Below are 22,442 nucleotides of genomic sequence, written 5' to 3'. Positions count from 1 at the left end.
GTTTGGGTACAGTGTTGTATGACCGCGCAATTGCCATTCAAAGTGCGACAGTGTTGAAAGCTGAAAATTGGCTTGGCGGGAAGGTGCGTAAGTGCCTGGTATGGAAGTGGTTAAGGGAATCCAATGCCCCCCCAGAACTAGTGTGTGGGTCCCCTGAAAATTACTGGGCGGGGTTATACAAAAACAGGGTGTGGCTTTGACAGGAAGGGGTGGGTAATTTTTCTATTAGGAGGTGCAGATATGTAGTCAGGCCTAGGGCAGAACCAAACCTAAATATACTACTGCATATTAGGGCTTATTTAGACCGGAACCGATTTACAGCGTGTTTTTATATTGTGGGAGGAAACCCACGCAGGCACAGGGAGAACATGCAAACTCCATGCAGATGCTGTCACGGGCGGGATTCGAACCAACGACTCTTTTGCTGCTAGGTCAAAGTGCTATACACTACACCACTGTGGTGAACGAACATGATTGCAGCTGAAAGCATGAGAACTTTTATTTTTTTTTTCAATACCATGCTTTCCAGCCTTATTGACCCCGCCTCTCTCCATAAAGAGGACCTGTCACACACTAGTCCTATTACAAGGGATGTTTACATTCCTTGTAATAGGAAGAAAACTGATCATTTTTTTTTTATTTTTTTATTTCAGTGTAAAACATTATAAAACTAAATAAAAATAAATAAGAAAACCCCCAAAAAAATTTTTAAAGCGCCTCGTCCCGACGAGCTCGCGCACAGAAGCAAACGCATACGCGAGTAGCGCCCGCATATGAAAACGGTATTCAAACCACACAAGTGAGGTATCGCCGCGATCGTTAGAGTGAGAGCAATAATTCTAGCCCTAGACCTACTCTGCAACTCAAAAAATGCAACCTGTAGAATTTTTTAAACGTCGCCTATCGAGATTTTTAAAGGGTAAAAGTTTGATGCCATGCCACGAGCGGGCGCAATTTTTAAGCGTGACATGTTGGGTATCATTTTACTCGGCGTAACATTATTTTTCACAATATATAAAAAAATTGGGCAAAATGTATTGTTGTCTTATTTTTTAATTAAAAAAAGTGATTTTTATCCAAAAAAAGTGCGCTTGTAAGACCGCTGCGCAAATACGGTGTGACAAAAAGTATTGCAATGACTGCCATTTTATTCCCTAGGATGTCTGCTAAAAAAAAATATATAATGTTTGGGGGTTCTGATTAATTTTCTAGCCAAAAAATTGTGATTTTCACATGAAGGAGAGAAGTGCCAGAATTAACCCGGTGGGCAAGTGGTTAAAGTACTCATGGCTATAAAGAATAGAGTCATTGCTCATTAAAAAAAAAAAAAAAAAAAGGGGGTCCCTCCAAATTAAATTACCAGGCCCTTCAGGTCTGGAATGGATATTAAGGGGAACCCCGCCGTAAAAAAACCCCCAAAAAATGGCGTGGGGTCCCCCCAAATATCCATACCAGACCCTTCAGGTCTGGTGTGGATTTTAAGGGGAACTCCACCCCAAAGTGAAAAAAAAAATGGCGTGGAGTCCCCCTAAAAATCCACACCAGACCCTTATCCGAGCACGTTGACCTGGCCGGCCGCAGAAAAGAGGGGGGGACAGAGTGCGGCCCCCCCCCTCTCCTGAACCGCACCAGGCCACATGCCCTCAACATGGGGAGGATGTCCCCATGTTGATGGGGACAAGGGTCTCATCCCCACAACCCTTGCCCGGTGGTTGTGGGGGTATGCGGGCGGGGGGCTTATCAGAATCTGGAAGACCCCTTTAACAAAGGGGACCCCCAGATCCTGGCCCCCCCCTATGTGAAATGGTAATGGGGTACATTGTACCTCTACCATTTCACCCCAAAAAAAATGTCAAAGTGTTAAAAATGACAGTAGCCGGTTTTTGACAAATCTTTTAATAAAATCTTCTTTTCTTCGGGTTTCTTCCGCTGCTTCTTTCTTCTCGTCCACATCTTGCCCGACGTGTTCTTCTATCTTCTCCGTCCGTCCTTCAGCCTTCTGGTCCCGCATCTTGCCCGTTGTCTTGTCCTGTCTTCTTCTCCGTCCGCCTCCTCGTCCGCATCTTGGGTCTTCTGCGGTGTTCTTCTCGGTCCGCCAGCCTTCTCGTCCCCGGACCCAGCGTTTGAATTTGATTTGGCCGCCGTTTTCCCGCTCCTGGGACCCGCCCCCCTCTGACGCCACAAGTAAACTCCTTAGAAGGTCATGTGCGTCAGAGGGGGGCGGGGTCACATGAGTGTGACACGGCGGGAACTTCTTCTCCGGGCGGCGCGATTGAAATTGAATTCCCCTGCTGTGTGACGCTCTGCGACCCCGCCCCCCTCTGACGCACATGACCTTCTAAGGAGTTTACTTGTGGCGTCAGAGGGGGGCGGGGTCACATGAGTGTGACACGGCGGGAACTTCTTCTCCGGGCGGCGCGATTGAAATTGAATTCCCCCGCTGTGTGACGCTCTGCGACCCCGCCCCCCTCTGACGCACATGACCTTCTAAGGAGTTTACTTGTGGCGTCAGAGGGGGGCGGGTCCCAGGAGCGGGAAAACGGCGGCCAAATCAAATTCAAACGCTGGGTCCGGGGACGAGAAGAACACCGCAGAAGACCCAAGATGCGGACGAGGAGGCGGACGGAGAAGAAGACAGGACAAGACAACGGGCAAGATGCGGGACCAGAAGGCTGAAGGACGGACGGAGAAGATAGAAGAACACGTCGGGCAAGATGTGAACGAGAAGAAAGAAGCAGCGGAAGAAACCCGAAGGAAAGAAGAAAAGAAGATTTTATTAAAAGATTTGTCAAAAACCGGCTACTGTCATTTTTAACACTTTGACATTTTTTTTGGGGTGAAATGGTAGAGGTACAATGTACCCCATTACCATTTCACACAGGGGGGGGGGGGTCAGGATCTGGGGGTCCCCTTTGTTAAAGGGGTCTTCCAGATTCTGATAAACCTCCCGCCCGCATACCCCCACAACCACCGGGCAAGGGTTGTGGGGATGAGACCCTTGTCCCCATCAACATGGGGACATCCTCCCCATGTTGAGGGCATGTGGCCTGGTGCGGTTCAGGAGAGAGGGGGGGCCGCACTCTGTCCCCCCCTCTTTTCTGCGGCCGGCCAGGTCAACGTGCTCGGATAAGGGTCTGGTGTGGATTTTTAGGGGGACTCCACGCCATTTTTTTTTCAATTTGGGGTGGAGTTCCCCTTAAAATCCACACCAGACCTGAAGGGTCTGGAATGGATATTTGCCGGGAACCGCACGTCTTTTTTTTTTTTGGTTTTTACGGCGGGGTTCCCCTTAATATCCATTCCAGACCTGAAGGGCCTGGTAATTTAATTTGGGGGAACCCCTACACATTTTTTTGTTTGTTTTATGAATGAATCCCTTTAGAATTGTCAGAGCCGACAATTCATTATAGCCGCGTGTGAATTTTTAAATGACTTTTTTCCTTCTGAATGTCACTTTGTGCAGGGGGAGTTCTAAGTGCGGGAAAAATGCGCTATTTCACATGCTGACATTACACCCCCCCTAGGTACGAAATTTAAAGGAATATTTCACTTTTATTGTTTCACTTTAAGAATTATTAATTTCACTGCTCCCGAAAAAACGGCCGTTTTAAAAAATAAAAAAAGCATTGATACATGTTCCCTGGGGCAGGACTGAGGTCCCCAAACACTTTTTAGGACAAAACTTGCAGATTAGCCTTTAAAATGAACACTTTTGATTTCTCCCATAGACTTCTATAGGGAGTTCGGCGCGGCTTTACATATTAGTTTCAATGCGCCGGCTGCTACGCTGGTTCATGCACCCAATTAAGCCTCCACCCGGAGTACTAATTAACGCATGAACCAGCGCAGCGCACAGAGCATAGTAAATCAGGCCCTCTGTCTTCTACCGATAAGGCTACCTTATCATCATCCTTGGTTGTGCGAAAGACTGATCTCCCCAAGTCGTCAGCAAAGAGGGGAGAAATGATGTCAGGTGGTTGTACGAGGTCTGGAGACTTCTCTTTCACTTCATAGTGATGAGGACACGGCTTAATACAAGTTGTGCGTCCGTCTTCACGCACGTACGTTTTGAAGGAGTCGATTTCTGGTTGATCCAGGCATACATTTCCTATGACTACCCATCCCAGGTCCAGCCTCTGGGCATATGGTGCGTAGTCAGGACCATTACACTGTTGGCGCACCTTGTGCACCCTTAGATTGTCTCTGCCAAGCAGGAGTAGAATCTCAGCATTGTTGTCCATAGGTGGGATAACGTTGGCTAGGTGCCTTAGGTGCGGTTGGTGAAACGCAGCTTCTGGGGTAGGAATCTCATCCCTATGGTTGGGTATTTGATCGCATTCAATCAGTGTTGGTAGGGGTATTTCTGTATTCCCACTGATGGGGGAAGCAATGAATCCTTGCGCCCTCCTGCCGCTAGTCTCTATGCGGCCTGAGCAGGTGTTTAAGATGTAGGGTTCTGATGGTCCCTTTATCCCAAAGGCTTCAAAGAATTTAGGTCCTGCTAGGGACCGGTTGCTTTGGTCATCGATGATGGCATACATTTTTACTGCCTTTTCTGGTAGTCCCTCTGGATAGACCTTGATTAGGCATATTCAGGCACAACATTTCTCACCCTGGCCCTCGCCACATACTTCCAAACATGAGCAGGAAACATCGGCGGCTGCGTTAGCGTGGTTCTGGGGCTCCCCGCCATGACTTGGAGCGGGACTGGTGGTGACGGCAGCTGGTGAGTCTCTGGGCAGTGGAACTGGGTGCATAGCCGAGGCATGTCTTTCACTATGACACTCCTCACACTTGATGATGGATTTACAGTCCTTAGCCATGTGCTCCAATGAAGCGCAGCATCTGAAACACACCCCAAGCTCGCTGAGGAACTTCTTGCGCTCCTGTATGGGTTTGGATCTAAACCCCCTGCATTTGTTCAGTGAGTGTGGTTTTTTATGAATGGGACATTCATGATTGAAGGACTTGTCTCCTGATGAGGTATTGTACTGTTTACCCATAGGTGCTGCAGAAGATGGTAGGTTAGTCTTTCTAACACTCACGCTGCTCTTAAAGTCTCTGTGTTTATGCATGGCACTCTCATACCTTGGTGATGGTGTCGCTGGAGCTGTAGTGTTGAACTCCAGGAAATCGAGGCTGGGGTCATTCCTCATCTGGCACTGTTCTTCAATGAATCTGCAGAAATGAATAAATGGGGGAAAGGTGATGTCATGCACCCTTTTGTACCTTGAGACTGATGCCGCCCACTTTTCTTGCAGACTGTATGGTAGTTTCACGACAATTGGGTTCACTCCATGGGCTGTATCCAGGTAGCATAGCCCGATCAGACGAGGGTCTCTTTTGGCAAGCTCTAGTTCCATGAGCAGGTCACTCAAATCCTGAAGCTTATGGACGTCCTTAAGATTGATCTTTGGGACGTTCTGCAGTCTCTTAAATAGGGCCTTCTCTATTGCTTCTGCACTGCCGAATGTACGTTCGAGTCTCTGCCAGGCGGCAGCGAGACCTGCTTCTGCTTGTCCCACATAGACAGTTCTGAGGCTCTTGATGCGATTTGTGGAGCTTGGGCCCAGCCATGTGATCAGGAGGTTGAGCTCCTTCTCTGCGTCTAGTTTGAGGTTGGCAATGGTGGCCTTGAAAGTTGCCTTCCAAGCTCTGTAGCTCTCTGCACGGTCATCAAATTTTGAAAGACTTGTGTTAATTAGCTCTCCGCTCGCCATAATCCTGGCCAACTCAGACATATCTGATTTCTCACTGCTTGTTGCCACGACAACCTGTGGTGCCTCCAGGGCGTGTAGGCTTTGCGGCGTGAAAGGGTGAGATGCATCCAGGTAGAATGATGCTGCTGCAAGGTTGAGCTGTGATCTAGTCTCTCTAGATCGTGAGGACTGCTGCTTGAGCTGTGGAGGTAGGCCAGGAAACGCCTGATGGCCCTTTTTGTAGTTTCGTAATAACTGTCCTTGAGAAGGCACATCTGGGTGAACACCATCAGATTTCTCGGGTGCTGTAAGTGACACTGGCACTGTAGGTGGAGATGACTTTGAGGTTTCGGTGTTGTCAGCTTGGACGGTACTGCATACTGGGGGTGATGCAGATAATTGTTTCAGCACATAGTCGCTGGTGCGGTAAGCTGAATCTTCTACCTCCTGTGGTAGCGAGCAGACTGGATCAAGACCTTGGCTTAATGCTTGCTCAAGTAGTCTTACTTTAGCTAATGCAACTTCCTCTTCCATCTCTGATTCAAGAATCTTTATTCGAGCCTCTGCTTCTGCGTCTGCCCTCTTGGCCTCTGCTTCTGCGTCTGCCCTCTTGGCCTCTGCTTCTGCCCTCTTGGCCTCTGCTTCTGCGTCTGCCCTCTTGGCCTCTGCTTCTGCATCTGCCCTCTTGGCCTGTGCTTCTGCTTTTGCCAGAGCTTCTTTTTTAGTGAAGGAACGCCTGACTTTGGATTGCTGTGCATTTATGCGGGCCTCTAGTAGTCTGTCGCTTAGGGTTGAGCTTCTTGAGCACGATGATCTGTATGACCGAGAGGAATGTTTGGATGAATTTGATCTGTGTGATCTAGTTTCTTGCAAATGGGAGATGCGGAGTTCCGCTTTATCTTTAGCAAGCAGCACCATGGTGTCTCTTTGAATGTCTATAGATTCTGCCTTGCTCAGTTCTGAAAGGGCTTCATCATTATTAAAGTTTTTTAGAAAGGTTATATACCTTGTGAACAGTCTCTTGTATCCTTCATGAGCTGTGTTCAGCCGCCTGATGCCAACTTGTAAGCTTGAGGTATCACCAGAGGATTTAAGTCCTGACATGAGGGAGGAAACTCGCTCCCATAGCTCTTCCAGGTTATCGCATAGCTCATCTTTTGTGGTTTGATAGTTTTCCCTGACCTTTGTCGGTTTGAGGGAGCGTCTTGGTCGCACGACTTGGTCTGCTGGAAGTGTGGGTTCTGCTTCCTGTACTTCTTGGTGATCAGTATCAGGCTGCATTAGCTCTGTTTCATCACTGGGGAACTGTGCAAGGTCCTTTTTGTCCATTTTGGTTTAAGGTGCGCTGTCTCTTTAAGAAAATAAACGTTTGAATTGGGGGCTGAAAATTGCAGTGCGCCTGCGCTGGGGCACTCTGGCAAGGATCCTCAGGTGTTTTAAGTGATTTGCGGGGGTTTAGGTTAGAGAGGGACCCCGTGTGCGTTAACAGTTCTGCTATGCGAACAAAGGTTGATATGGGATATAGAAAACGGCTTGATGAGTTGTGGAGGGCTTTCAGGCAACAGTAAAGATACTGTGGACATGCGGTGCTTGCCCTGAGACTTGTGGAAGATGCACTGTAGCTGGGCAGATTCGCTGCAGATGGGCCTGTTACAAGGGAGATTCCTTAGTGTGGCAACTCTGAGGGAATCTGTGACTGGGGTGTGGACATTAAGGCAGTTTTTGACTGTTCTGTTCCCACATGAAGGCGAATGAAGGTATAACTGATAATAGCTGTGTGACTTCTTACCTTCGTATCCAAGCAGTGGGGCAGACAGGACCGGCAGATGTTCAGGTTAGATGGATCCAGACTCAGACATGAAGATGAAATCAGCGTGGGTTTATTCAATCCAGATAAGACAACAAACGGTGATACAATACTGTTCTGTAGTAGTGGTATCAATGCTGACTTGTTAGAATATGTCCTGAGGCTAGCTGCTGTGGCTGCTGAGCTGCTGCTGAGCTGCTGCTAACTACTGCTGACTTCTGCGTGATCAAAAACTGATGCCTTCTCGAGCCCAAAAATGTGGAGTGTCTAGTCACACAGCCATGAGGAGAAACTGAAATGGCTGCCCCCAGTGAAAAGACCTGCCCAGCAAGAGTCCACGCCTCCGAATACAAAAAACTTTACTAACCAAAACGGAGACGTGTGTGGCATGCAAATTCTGGCCAGCAGATGGCAGCAGTGAAAAAAATGCATGAAAACAAACATGGAGAAATAAAAATTAAAGCGGAGTTCCACCCTCTTTTTTAAGTCCTGTGCATTGCCTGCTCCTATGCCACCTGAAACACATTTGGCACATTATTTTTTTTTTGGTTTTGATACTCACTGTGTTGTTGATGATTGAAAATCGCCCCTGCCACGGCGGGAGGCTGAGCTACCCCCCCCCCCCGCCGCTATACCTCCTGGGAGATCATTTCCAGCATTAGGATTCTCGTCCGTCGAATCGCGGGGCTCTACCGCGCATGCGCGAGTGCAAGCCGCACTTTAAAACCTCGAGCAGGCAGAGGGGGGCGGGGGAGGAGGCGGAGGGGGGGGAAGGCGGAGGGATGTTAATACCACAACGGCCCCGCCCACCCCCACGCCCAGAATGCACGCTTGTGCTGTATTATAGATTTGAGGGGGCGGGCAGAGGTGGAGAGTTGCTGGGAGGGACAGATGCAGCAGAGCTTGGCGAGGGGGGGCGTGCAATAGCAAGTCACCTGTGCAATGTCATGTACCCCATACAAATAATTGTTCTGCCAGCAAACGCAGCCACTGTACCAAACACTGTGCCCGTCAAATGCATCCACTGTGCCAAACACTGTGCCCATCAAATGCATCCACTGTGCCAAACACTGTGCCCATCAAACGCATCCACTCTGCCCGTCAAGTGCATCCGCTGCGCCCGTCAAGTGCATCCGCTGCGCCCATCAAGCGCATCCGCTGCGCCCATCAAGCGCATCCGCTGTGCCCATCAAATGCATCCACTGTGCCAAACACTGTGCCCGTCAAGTGCATCCGCTGCGCCCATCAAGCGCATCCGCTGTGCCCATCAAGCGCATCCGCTGTGCCCATCAAGCGCATCTGCTGTGCCCGTCAAATGCATCCATGTAGCGGGGATCGATGCGGTGTGCTGCAGTGTGCAGGGACCGATGCGGGGTGCCGGGGCCGATGCAGGGTCCGATGCGGTGTGCCGATGCAGTGTGCTGTGCCGGGGCCGGTGGGGGGTGTGTCGGGCCGATGCGGGGTGCTGTGCCGGGGCCGATGCGGGGTACAGGGGCTGATGCGGGTTGCTGTGCCGGGGGCCAATGCGGGGTGCCGGAGCCGATGCGGGGTGCCGGGGCCGATGCGGGGTGCCGGGGCCAAAGCAGCACAGCACAGGAATGGTGGGAACCCCTCATAATGAGCACAGCAGGAGTACAGCCACAGGAAGTCAGTGCAGGGATGGTGGGAACCCCATATGAAGGGTTCCCACCATCCCTGTGCTGTGCTCATTATGAAGGGTTCCCACCATCCCTGTGCTGTGCTCATTATGAGGGTTTCCCACCATCCCTGTGCTGTGCTCATTATGAGGGTTTCCCACCATCCCTGTGCTGTGCTCATTATGAGGGGTTCCCACCATCCTTGTGCTGTGCTCATTATGAGGGGTTCCCACCATCCCTGTGCTGTGCTCATTATGAGGGTTTCCCACCATCCCTGTGCTGTGCTCATTATGAGGGTTTCCCACCATCCCTGTGCTGTGCTCATTATGAGGGGTTCCCACCATCCCTGTGCTGTGCTCATTATGAGGGGTTCCCACCATCCCTGTGCTGTGCTCATGAGGGGGTGGTTCCCATCATCCATGTGCTGTGCTAAGTTCCTGGGTCTGTACTTCTGCTGTGCTCATTATGAGGGGTTCCCACCATCCCTGTGCTGTGCTCATTATGAGGGGTTCCCACCATCCTTGTGCTGTGCTCATTATGAGGGGTTCCCACCATCCCTGTGCTGTGCTCATTATGAGGGTTTCCCACCATCCCTGTGCTGTGCTCATTATGAGGGTTTCCCACCATCCCTGTGCTGTGCTGACTTTCTGGGTTTGTACTTCTGCTGTGCTCATTATGAGGGGTTCTCACCATCCCTGTGCTGTGCTCATGAGGGGGTGGTTCCCATCATCCATGTGCTGTGCTAAGTTCCTGGGTCTGTACTTCTGCTGTGCTCATTATGAGGGGTTCCCACCATCCCTGTGCTGTGCTCATTATGAGGGGTTCCCACCATCCCTGTGCTCTGCTCATTATGAGGGGTTCCCACCATCCCTGTGCTGTGCTCATTATGAGGGGTTCCCACCATCCCTGTGCTGTGCTCATTATGAGGGGTTCCCACCATCCCTGTGGCTGTACTCCTGCTCTGCTCATTATGAGGGGTTTCCACCATCCCTACAGCCCCGGGAAGTCAGCACAGCACAGGGATGGTGACAACCCCTCATAATGAGCACAGCACAGGGATGGTGGGAACCCCTCATAATGAGCACAGCACAGGGATGGTGGGAACCCCTCATAATGAGCACAGCACAAGGATGGTGGGAACCCCTCATAATGAGCACAGCACAGGGATGGTGGGAACCCCTCATAATGAGCACAGCACAGGGATGGTGGGAACCCCTCATAATGAGCACAGCACAAGGATGGTGGGAACCCCTCATAATGAGCACAGCACAGGGATGGTGGGAACCCCTCATAATGAGCACAGCACAGGGATGGTGGGAACCCCTCATAATGAGCACAGCACAAGGATGGTGGGAACCCCTCATAATGAGCACAGCACAGGGATGGTGGGAACCCCTCATAATGAGCACAGCACAGGGATGGTGGGAACCCCTCATAATGAGCACAGCACAAGGATGGTGGGAACCCCTCATAATGAGCACAGCACAGGGATGGTGGGAACCCCTCATAATGAGCACAGCACAAGGATGGTGGGAACCCCTCATAATGAGCACAGCACAAGGATGGTGGGAACCCCTCATAATGAGCACAGCACAGGGATGGTGGGAACCCCTCATAATGAGCACAGCAGATACTATTAGTCCTCTTTAAGCGTCCAGATTTTTAAATTCATCATAACGAATGTTGGTGAAAGACAAAAGAGAAAAGCGCCTCTGAGTATACTGCTTTAATTTTAAAACATAAAATATATCCAGCACTTACATCATGGTAGTATGGTGCAATCGTGGGAGCTGGTGTACGTCTGTAGCAGACAGTCCGCAAGGCATGAGAGCTGGGCAGCCGGAGGGAGCCGGGGAGAGACGGCTATATCCTAGTTGTTGTGCCGCTGCTTGGCAGTGAGTTCATCAGCTGATGCGTGACGTCAGCTCGGACGGAGGCTGAGGAGGACCACAACGCGTTTCAGCATCAGTCCTGCGGACTGTCTGCTACAGACGTACACCAGCTCCCACGATTGCACCATACTACCATGATGTAAGTGCTGGATATATTTTATGTTTTAAAATTAAAGCAGTATACTCAGAGGCGCTTTTCTCTTTTGTCTTTCTCCTGCATATACTGAGCTGGCTTCGCTCCTGGATAGCAGCCCTGATTTACTGCCTTCATCTACAACAGTTCCTCACTGTCATCAATCATAGCCTTTTTTGGCATCCTGCTGGGACTGAACCTTTCATGGACTTCTGAATATGAATATTTATACCATATATCCCCAATGTGGTTCGTGATTTTAATCTTAATTTAATTGATCATTTAATTCTATTCTTATTATTTTTAATTTTTAACCCTTTGTTGATTGTTTTGTGCAAACACTCCATCCATTTTTTCTATAACGAATGTTGGTAATTGTTATGAAAAGTGAACGAATCTAACGAATATTCGTATTTCGTACGAGTCCGAATTGAGTTTCGGGCACAAAATATGAAATAACGGCTAATAATGCGAAACGGAACTAAACAAAATGGATTTATTGACAGTGCACATGTCTGGTATATGTATACACACCACATATATAACAAGATATATATATCATCTTGTTATGTAGATATATCTGCACAAGAACAAATTATTTTGTATATTTACTGGTTCCTGGAAGGAGGAGGGGAGGAGAGGTTTGCATAGATAAGGGGCGGTAACTTCCTCTGACACTCCCATTGCTATTGAAACCTGATCTGAAACCATTACACCGCTTGTGTAGCACTGAGCATGTGCGAGTTTTGCAAGGCTGAAATCCAGGAAGTCATACAGTCTGGCTTGGCTTCATGATGCCCACACTTAAGATGGCCCCAGTCAATTTCTGTTTTATAAAGTGTCTAAATGCTGTAACAACCTAACAAAACGGACCTTAGTTTACAGACTAACTTTACTAGAATACATTAAGCTTGTGTATTACAGGGGTATTTATATTTAAAAAGTTTTATATTTAAAATTGTGGCCGGAACCGAGGACTGCCTGTCCATTTCCATCCAATCCGCCAGACAGATGGAAAATAGGACCACCGTCCACCATCCATCTGATTTGGCGGACAGGATCAGATTGGATAGCAGATGTCAGCGGACATGTCACCGCTGACATCTGCCGCGCCATAGGGAACACTGGAGGATCCAATCGGGTCCATCTGAAAAACAGACAGGCAGACCTGATCGGAAAGCCCATGTGAAAGGGGCCTTGGCACATAAAAAATATAAATTCTCCATAAACATACATGATTCTCTAAATGATCAGTGTTCATACAGTAACATGCAAATAGCCATGGACACTGTGCTCTGATATGTTTATTGAGGAATGTTGTTTTCTATATGGAGTGTAGAGTTTATGTGGTGAGTGTACACGTCATTGTACAGGGTGTGCATAACGCAGGGTTAAATGGAAAGGTCCTAAATGAACTTCTCATTGAGTGTAGGCTTGCCACCTGTCCAGGATTCACCCGGACAGTTCGGGTTTGGAATCATGTGTCCGGGTTTCAGAAAGCCTGAAACCCGGACACATTTTTTAGCCTGGACTATGGCTTGCCAGCAGGGTTTATGGCTGCAGTTGTCTCTTTCACACTGCCTTAGAGAGGGCTCAATCTACACCTCCTAGCCCCGACCCCCCCCCCCACCACCCGGTCCCCTCTGTGTCTGCCCACACTCCAATCCTCAGTGCTGTGCCTCAGGAAAGGAAGGTTGGGGATGGAAAATTGAAGTCCAGCAGCCTCAGATACATCTGCATGAGAGGTGCTGACTGCCAGGGGGTGAGTGAGCTCACCATCCATCTCTGTCTGTGAATTTCTCCCCCCTTCTCCCTTTTCTCTCCTGCCTCTGATTGAGTACACAAAGGTGAATCAGGGTTCTCAGAGCACCCCTTACATCGGAGTTCCCCTCTACACCAGAGGCCACAGTGTTCCCCCTTACATCAGAGTCTTCTCTGTACATCAGAGTTCTCAGTGTTTCACGTTACATCAGAGTTCCCCTTTACACCAGAGGCCACAGTGTTCCCCCTTACATCAGAGTCTTCTCCGTACATCAGAGTTCTCAGTGTTTCACCTTACATCAGAGTTCCCCTTTACACCAGAGGCCACAGTGTTCCCCCTTACATTAGAGTCTTCTCCAAACATCAGAGTTCTCAGTGTTTCACCTTACATCAGAGTTCCCCTCTACATCAGAGGCCACAGTGTTCCCCCTTACATTAGAGTATTCTCTATACATCAGAGTTCTCAGTGTTCCCCCTTACATCAGAGTTCCCCTTTACACCAGAGGACACAGTGTTCCCCCTTACATCAGAGTCTTCTCCGTACATCAGAGTTCTCAGTGTTCCCCCTTACATCAGAGTTCCCCTCTACACCAGAGGCCACGGTGTTCCCCCTTACATCAGAGTCTTTTCCGTACATCAGAGTTCTCAGTGTTTCCCCTTACATCAGAGTTCCCCTTTACACCAGAGGCCACATTTTTTCCCATTACATCAGAGTCTTCTCCGTACATCAGAGTTCTCAGTGTTTCCCCTTACATCAGAGTTCCCCATTACACCAGAGGCCACAGTGTTCCCCCTTACATCAGAGTCTCCTCCGTACATCAGAGTTCTCAGTGTTTCACGTTACATCAGAGTTCCCCTTTACACCAGAGGCCACAGTGTTCCCCCTTACATCAGAGTCTTCTCCGTACATCAGAGTTCTCAGTGTTTCACCTTACATCAGAGTTCCCCTTTACACCAGAGGCCACAGTGTTCCCCCTTACATTAGAGTCTTCTCCAAACATCAGAGTTCTCAGTGTTTCACCTTACATCAGAGTTCCCCTCTACATCAGAGGCCACAGTGTTCCCCCTTACATTAGAGTATTCTCTATACATCAGAGTTCTCAGTGTTCCCCCTTACATCAGAGTTCCCCTTTACACCAGAGGCCACAGTGTTCCCCCTTACATCAGAGTCTTCTCCGTACATCAGAGTTCTCAGTGTTTCCCCTTACATCAGAGTTCCCCTCTACACCAGAGGCCACAGCTTTCCCCCTTACATCAGAGTCTTCTCCGTACATCAGAGTTCTCAGTGTTTCACGTTACATCGGAGTTCCCCTCTACACCAGAGGCCACAGTGTTCCCCCTTACATCAGAGTCTTCTCTGTACATCAGAGTTCTCAGTGTTCCCCTTTACATCAGAGTTCCCCTTTACACCAGAGGCCACAGTGTTCCCCCTTACATCAGAGTCTTCTCCGTACATCAGAGTTCTCAGTGTTCCCCCTTACATCAGAGTTCCCCTCTACACCAGAGGCCACGGTGTTCCCCCTTACATCAGAGTCTTTTACGTACATCAGAGTTCTCAGTGTTTCCCCTTACATCAGAGTTCCCCTTTACACCAGAGGCCACATTTTTTCCCATTACATCAGAGTCTTCTCCGTACATCCGAGTTCTCAGTGTTTCCCCTTACATCAGAGTTCCCCTCTGCACCAGAGGCCACAGTGTTCCCCCTTACATTAGAGTCTTCTCCATACATCAGAGTCCTCCTGTATATCAGAGTTCCCAGTGTTCCCCCTTAGATCATGGTTTCCAGAGCATCCCTTATGTTAGAGCCCCCAGAGTTCCCCCTTACATCAGAGTCTGCAGAGTCTGATGTAAGGGGGAACTCTGGGGGAGTCTCTACGAGTTCAGATGTAAAAGGGGAACTCTGAGGACTCTGATGTAAAGGGGAACTCTTGGTATTAACTTCATATGATCAGAAATGGTGTTTAATAGCAAAATATATGTATAGGTTATACTATAAAAATAATTGCTGTGGGCCGCTAAAGTGTTCGGGTTGACTTGAAGAAAAGGTGGCAACCCTAATTGAGTGGGACATACACAGAGTGATGGGGGATGTTTATGTAGATAGATAGTGATTAGTGTACTGTGCCTGCTTAGGAGATATCTGTCCCGATGTCTGTCAGCTAGGGGGAGGGGTGCTGCAAACTCTGCCAGCTCCTACACACACTTGCCTGCTATTTCAACTCGGCTTGTCACTTAACCCGTCACATGTTGCCACAAACATTTCCTCCGAGTCCTGACATGAAACTTTGTATTGTGTGCACTTTACCTGCACAAAACTTCCCTCCCTCACTCAGCTCAGCTCCCTCTCTGCATACAGCGTGCAGCAGCTATGCCCCCCCTCCGGGTTCTCCCATCGCACGCCACTGAAGGGGGAATCTGAGGGGAACACGGAGCGAGTGTGCAGGAGAACACTGAGGGGTAAGACAGAAAGAATACTCAGAACTTCTAAATGCATACACCGCCAGGCAGCGCATGTATTTGGAAGCAGTGACACTGCTACTGACAAACCCGGGGGCGGTGCTAGGAGTTGGAGAGGGACAAGAGGACACCACCTCTATGGGCGGCACTGCCCTCCCTCTCGCCCGCCCCCCGAGATTCAACTACGGCGGCGATAGTTCAGCCCAGCCTCCTGGGATTGATGATGACACACATCTCCCAGCGCTGGATGCGGCGGAGAGGCCATTCCGCCGCAACGGGGAAATGAACTCGTGAGGATAAAACCGTGAGTTTAAAAAAAAACACGCCAATTCTATTTAAGAGGGCAGTGTTAAATAGAATGCAAAGAAGTTGAAAAATAGGGTGGAACTCCGCTTTAAGCCCAACACCAGACTGTTCTGCAAAGGTAAGGAAATTGGAGGTGGAACCCTTCTTCAGAATAACGAGGTACCACAGCACCCTGAATTGTGGTGCATGTGAATACGCACATCTCAGCTGATGCATGAGGACGTCACTAACAACTAATGGCACTGCTGTGTATCTGCTAAAGGGCAGCATGTTTCTGTGTTGTCAGGAAAGTGACTTTGCATGTATTCCCAACACACACAAATGTGAACGCAGGCTAAATGTCTCAGTTACATTGGTGGTCAGTGTGACTCTTCTCCTTACATTGGGGCTTTGTGTACAATCCTTTCATTCACACTAGTGGCCAGTGTGAAGGTCCCCCTTACATTGGTGGTCAGTGTAAATCCCCCTTACATTGGTGGTCAGTGTAAATCCCCATTACATTGGTGGCCAGTGTAGAAACTCCTCTTTATATTGGTAATTGTTAAAAAAAAAAATCCAAACTTGCATTTGTGGTCAGTTTACATTGGTGGTCCATGTAGAAGCCCCCTTTAAATTGGTGGTGAGTGTAAATCCCCCTTACATTGGTGGCCAGTGTAGAAATCCCCCTTTATTGGCTGTTGCGGTAAAATCCCCCATTACATTGATTGTCAGTGTAAGTTCTTCATTACATTGGTCATCAGTGTACATTTCCCTTTACATTGGTGGTAAGTGCAGAATTACCCTTACACTGGTGGTCAGTGTAAATCTCCCTTTATATATGTGGTCAGTGTAAATCCCCCCCTAACATTGGGGGTCGGTGTAGAAGTGTCACCTTACATTGGTGGTCAGTACAAATCTCCTTGACAATAGTTGTCAGTGTAAATTCCCCCTTACATGGAGGTCATTGTATATTCCCCCTTACACTGGTGGTTGGTGTAAATGCTCTTATTACATTGGTGTCAGTGTAGAAATCCCTCCTTTCTATTGGTGAGTGGCGTAAAATACCCCATTACATGGCGGTCAGTGTAAATCCCCCCTCACATTGATGGTCAGTGTAAATCCCCCTCACAATGGTGGTCAGTGTAAATCCCCCTCACATTGGTGGTCAGTGTAAATCCCCCCTCACATTGGTGGTCAGTGTAAATCCCCCCTCACATTGGTGGTCAGTGTAAATTCCCCTCACAATGGTGGTCAGTGTAAATCCCCCCTCACATTGATGGTCAGTGAAAATCCCCCCTCACATTGGTGGTCAGTGTAAATCCCCCCTCACATTGGTGGTCAGTGTAAATTCCCCATTACATTGGTATAATCCCCCACTATTTACTTGCCAAAGATTTCCAGCTTTGCTCTACATGATTCAGAATTTGCCACAGTGTACTGCCTCCTAACTAATCCCATCCCCCCACCACTTCCAGCCCCCCCCTCCCCCATTGACACTGATGCCAGGAGTCCTAGGAGTTTTCTGTCTATTGATGGGTCCCCTCACCTCCCCAGTCCATGGTGTGCAGGCAGTGAGGAGATGATGTGCTGTAACCTTTAGCAACCAATCAGTGAGCAGTAATGCTGTGCACTAACCTCTTGCAACCAATCATTGATCGGTAAGGACATGCAGTAACCTCTAGGAACCAATCAGTGAGCGGTAATAATGTGCAGTAACCTCTAACAACCAATCAGTGAGTGGTAAGGATGTGCAGTAACCTCTAGCAACCAATCAGTCAGTGGTAAGGATGTCCAGTAACCTCTAGCAATCAGTCAGTGAGCAGTAATAATGTACAGTAATCTCTAACAACCAATCAACAAGCAGAAGTCCTGTGCTGTAACCTCTAAACAATAAACAGTGAGACATAATGTGTGCTGTAACCTCTAGCAGCCAGTCAGTGAGTGGTAATGATGATACACTGTAACCTCTGGCAACCAATTGCAATCACTGCCTGATCTGATTCAGTAAACTGATTTTGAATCTATTTATTGTATGTCTCAAAGCATGCGGAGAGCGAAATTGCATGGAAGACGGGGCCCAAGAAAATGTTTGACCAGGGTCCAGTCAATATTAAAGACGGCCCCTGTGGGGAGCTACAGATCATTGAGGGAACCATGAATGCCAACATGTACTGTGACATATTGAAGCAGAGAATGATCCCCTCCCTCCGGAGACTGGACCGCAGGGCAGTATTCCAACATGATAACGACCCCAAACACTCCTCCAAGATGATCACTGAAGCTGAGGGTAATGCCGCGTACACACGATCGGAAATCCCGACAAGAAAAGTCAGATGTGAGCTTTTTGTCGGAAATTCCGACCGTGTGTAGGCTCCATCAGACTTTTTCTGTCGGAATTTCCGCCAACAAAAGATTGAGAGCAGGTTCTCTATTTTTCAATCGGAAGAAGTTTTTATCGGAAAATCCGCTCGTATGTATGCAATTCCGATGCGCAAAAAACAGACATGCTCAGAATCAAGCAGAAGAGCCAAACTGCCTATTGAACTTCATTGACCTCGGCCGTCGGACGTGTTGTACGTCACCGCGTTCTTGGCGGTTGGAATTTCCGACAAGATTTGTGTGACCGTGTGTATGCAACACAAGTTTGAGCCAACAATCGGTTAGAAAAAAATCCACGGTTTTCTTGTCGGAATTTCCGATCGTGTGTACGCGGCATAAAGGTAATGGACTGGCCAAGCATGTCTCCAGACCTAAACCCTATTGATCATCTGTGGGGCTCCTCAAAGGGAAGGTGGAGGAGCGCAAGGTCTCTAACATCCACCAGCTCTGTGATGTCATCATGGAGGAGGGGAAGAGGACTCCAGTGACAACCTGTGAAGCTCTGGTGACCTCCATGCCCAAGAGGGTTAAGGCAGTGCTGGAAAATAATGGTGGCCACACAAAATATTGACACTTTGGGCCCAATTTAGGCATTTTTACTAAGGGGGTGTACTCACTTTTGTTGCCAGCGGTTTAGACATTAACCACTTAAGACCCGGACCAAAATGCAGCTAAAGGACCTTGCCCCTTTTTGCGATTCGGCACTGCGTCGCTTTAACAGACAATTGCGCGGTCGTACGACGTGGCTCCCAAACAAAATTAGCGTCCTTTTTTCCCCACAAATAGAGATTTCTTTTGGTGGTATTTGATCACCTCTGCGGTTTTTATTTTTTGCGCTATAAACAAAAATAGAGCGACAATTTTGAAAAAAATGCAATATTTTTTTCTTTTTGCTATAATAAATATCCCCCAAAAATATATATATATATAAAAAAAATTTTTCCTCAGTTTAGGCCGATACGTATTCTTCTACCTATTTTTGATAAAAAAAAATTGCAATAAGTGTTTATCAGTTGGTTTGCGCAAAATTTATAGCGTTTACAAAATAGGGGATAGTTTTATTGCATTTTTATTAATTTTTTTTTTTTACTACTAATGGCGGCAATCAGAGATTTTTTTCGTGACTGCGACATTATGGCGGACACTTCGGACAATTTTGACAAATTTTTGGGACCATTGTCATTTTCACAGCAAAAAATGCATTTAAAATGCATTGTTTATTGTGAAAATTACAATTGCAGTTTGGGAGTTAACCACTAGGGGGCGCTGATGGGGTTATGTGTGACCTGAAGTGTGTTTACAACTGTAGGGGGGTGTGGCTGTAGGTGTGACGTCATCGATTGTGTCCCCCTATAAAAGGAATGACACGATCGATGCAGCCGCCACAGTGAAGAACGGGGAAGATGTGTTTACACGCGGCTCTCTCCGTTCTTCAGCTCCGGGGACCGATCGTGGGACTCCAGCGGCGATCGGGTCCCGCGAGTCCCGTGGTTACGGTCACAGAGCTTCAGACCGGGTCGCGGGAGCACGCGCTCGCGACCCCACGTTGATGTGCCCAGCCGTGCCATTCTGCCGACGTATATCGGCGTGAAGGGGTCCATAAGTGGTTAATGGCTGTGTGTTGAGATATTTTGAGGGGACAGCAAATTTACACTGTTATACAAGCTGTACACTCACTACACAACATTGTAGCAAAGTGTCATTTCTTCAGTGTTGTCACATGAAAAGATAGAAGAAAAGATTTACAGAAATGTGAGGGGTGTACTTACTTTTGTCAGATACTGTATATGACTCTGTGTGTAATGGATCTATATAATATAGGAGTTTATTTTTTTAATTTGAATTATTGAAATAAATGAACTTTTTGATGATATTCACATTTTTTGAGACGCTCTTGTATATCTCTCAGGACAGGTTTCTTTTACCGTTGGAAATAATTTTCTCCTAAACACAAAAAACATCAACATGCAAATATCTATCACACTGCATTATATAACTTAGTTTTGTGCCTCGTCTGCAGAAGTCATTTAAAGCTCCAAATCAGTACAATGTGTATCAACATGTAGGACATATACCTTCAATATAAACATTTATTTCTCCACAAACTTCCTCAAGATAAAAGCTGCAAGACCAGCTCAGCCCCTCCCTGTGCCGAGGAATGTGAGACGCCCTTTAGATTTTCCTTGTCGGAGACTTTTTACTTTCATTTCTCTCTTCTGCTGTCAGCGATGGCGTCTGCTGATCTGAGACAGGAGCTGGACTGTTCCATCTGTCTGACCACATATACAGATCCTGTAAACCTGAGATGTGGTCACAACTTCTGCCGGGTCTGTATTGATCGTGTGTTGGATACACAGGGGGGGTCTGGAGGATATTCCTGTCCTGAGTGCAGAGAAGAGTTCCGGGATCGGCCTGTACTGCAGAGGAACATAACACTACGTAACATAGTGGAGACTTTCCGATCTACTCAGCTGGAAGAAGGGAAGACTGGAATCTTCTGTACTTATTGCTATCACTCTCCTGTACCTGCTGTTATATCCTGTCTGCATTGTGAAGCTTCTCTGTGTGATAATCACCTGAGAGTCCACAGCAAGTCACCAGAACATGTCCTAACTGATCCCACCACTTCCATGGAGAACAGAAAATGCTCCATCCATAGAGAACTTCATAAATATTACTGCACTGAGGACTCTGCCTGTATCTGTGTGTCCTGCAGGCTGGATGGAGAACACCAGGGACACAAGGTGGAGACTCTGGATGAGGCCTCTGAGAATAAAAAACAGAAACTGAGAAATGTTCTGCAGAAACTGATGACAGAGAGAGAGGAGACAGAGAAAAGAGTCCAGAGTTTGCAGGATCGCAGGAGAAAAGTACAAGAAAAATCGGCCGGTCTAACAGAGAGAGTCACTGCCCTGTTCATAGAGCTCAGGAGACATCTGGAGGACCTGGAGAAGAGAGTCCGGAGGAACATCTCCAGCCAGGAAGAGCGGATCTCATTGTCTGATCTGATCCATCAGCTGGAAATAAAGAAGGAGGATCTGTCCAGGAAGATGGAGGACATTGAGGAGCTGTGTAACATGACTGACCCACTGACTGTCCTACAGGAATCAGACACAGGGGACTTGTGTGATACTGAGGAGGGAGATAATGAGGACAGAGAGAGACATGATAGACTCCTCCATGATGGAGGGGATCTGGATGTGTCTGGAATCTCACACACATTACACACAGGGTTATCTGATATGATAAAAGAGGTAAATGTATTCTTCAATATACAGGAAGCTGCAGACATATTACTGGATGTGAACACAGCTCATAATAATCTACAGATATCAGATGACATGAAAACTGTATCCAGGTCATATATAAATCAGAAACATCCAGAAACACCGGAGAGATTTCAGTTGTATACCCAGGTATTAAGCAGTCAGAGATTTTCCTCGGGGGGACATTACTGGGAAGTGGATGTCAGTGAGTCAGAAAATTACATAGTCGGGATGTGTTATCCCAGTATAGAGAGGAGAGGAGGAGAGCAGTCATGGATTGGGTATAATAAGAAGTCCTGGGGTTTGTGGAGGTATAGTGGTGTGTGTTCTCTAATACATGACAATAAAGAGATCAGAATATCTCCCAATCCCTCCAGTAACAGAGTCAGGATCTCTGTGGATTATGAGGCCGGGCAGCTGTCCTTTTATGATCTGTGTGACCCGATCAGACACCTCCACACCTTCACCACCACCTTCACTGAGCCCCTCCATGCCGGGTTATGTGTAGGAGAAGGTTCTATAACAATATCTGGGGGTGAAAGGCGACGTGAGAAATAATAATATAACAGAAAATCTGCCCAAATCTGCTGACATCACAGAAATATAAATCTGATGATTGTTAAATAACAGAATAATGCAGTAGATTCATATTCCAGATGTCATAAATCTAAAGATTTCCAACACAACCAATCACAGCATTGAGAAATCTCAGCACAGGGAAGTGTGATTTATTCTCTTATAGTGACAATAATAAGATTTGGGGTTTTCAGGGGTTCATTAAGTGTTAGTGGTTATGATAAGACTAAGGCCCCGTACACACAAGAGGATCGATCCGCTGAAATTGATCCGCAGATCGGTTTCAGCGGATAGATCCGCTGGTGTGTACGATCCAGCGGATATTTATCCGCGGATATATTTTGGGCCGACCGATTTCCAGCGGATAAAAATTTCTTAGCATGCTAAGAAATCTATCCGCTGGAATCGGCTCCAGCGGATCGATCCGGTGGTCTGTACAGACTCACCGGATCGATCCATCCGAACTCATACCTCGCATGCGTCGTAATGATTCGACGCATGCGTGAAATTCCTTACATGACAGAGTCGCGCACGTCGCCGCGTCATCATC

At 47.8% G+C, this 22,442-nt stretch overlaps 1 protein-coding gene across 1 annotated transcript in view; it reads left to right on the top strand.

The window, feature by feature from the left end:
* Nucleotides 1–22,160, top strand: part of LOC120941360 — a 50,064-nt gene extending 27,904 nt beyond the window's left edge. The window contains exons 2-3 of the mRNA XM_040354698.1: nt 6,425–6,618; nt 20,117–22,160. Coding sequence (XP_040210632.1) covers nt 6,425–6,618; nt 20,117–21,874 — 1,952 coding nt within the window. The 3' untranslated portion in view covers nt 21,875–22,160. The remainder of the gene's footprint in view (nt 1–6,424; nt 6,619–20,116) is intronic.
* Nucleotides 22,161–22,442: the final 282 nt, after the last annotated feature.

The sequence above is a fragment of the Rana temporaria genome, chromosome 5 (genome assembly GCF_905171775.1).
Source record: "Rana temporaria chromosome 5, aRanTem1.1, whole genome shotgun sequence".
Taxonomy (NCBI): domain Eukaryota; kingdom Metazoa; phylum Chordata; class Amphibia; order Anura; family Ranidae; genus Rana; species Rana temporaria.
Note: the sequence above shows the minus strand (reverse complement) of the source record. Positions and strands in the feature narration are given on the sequence as shown.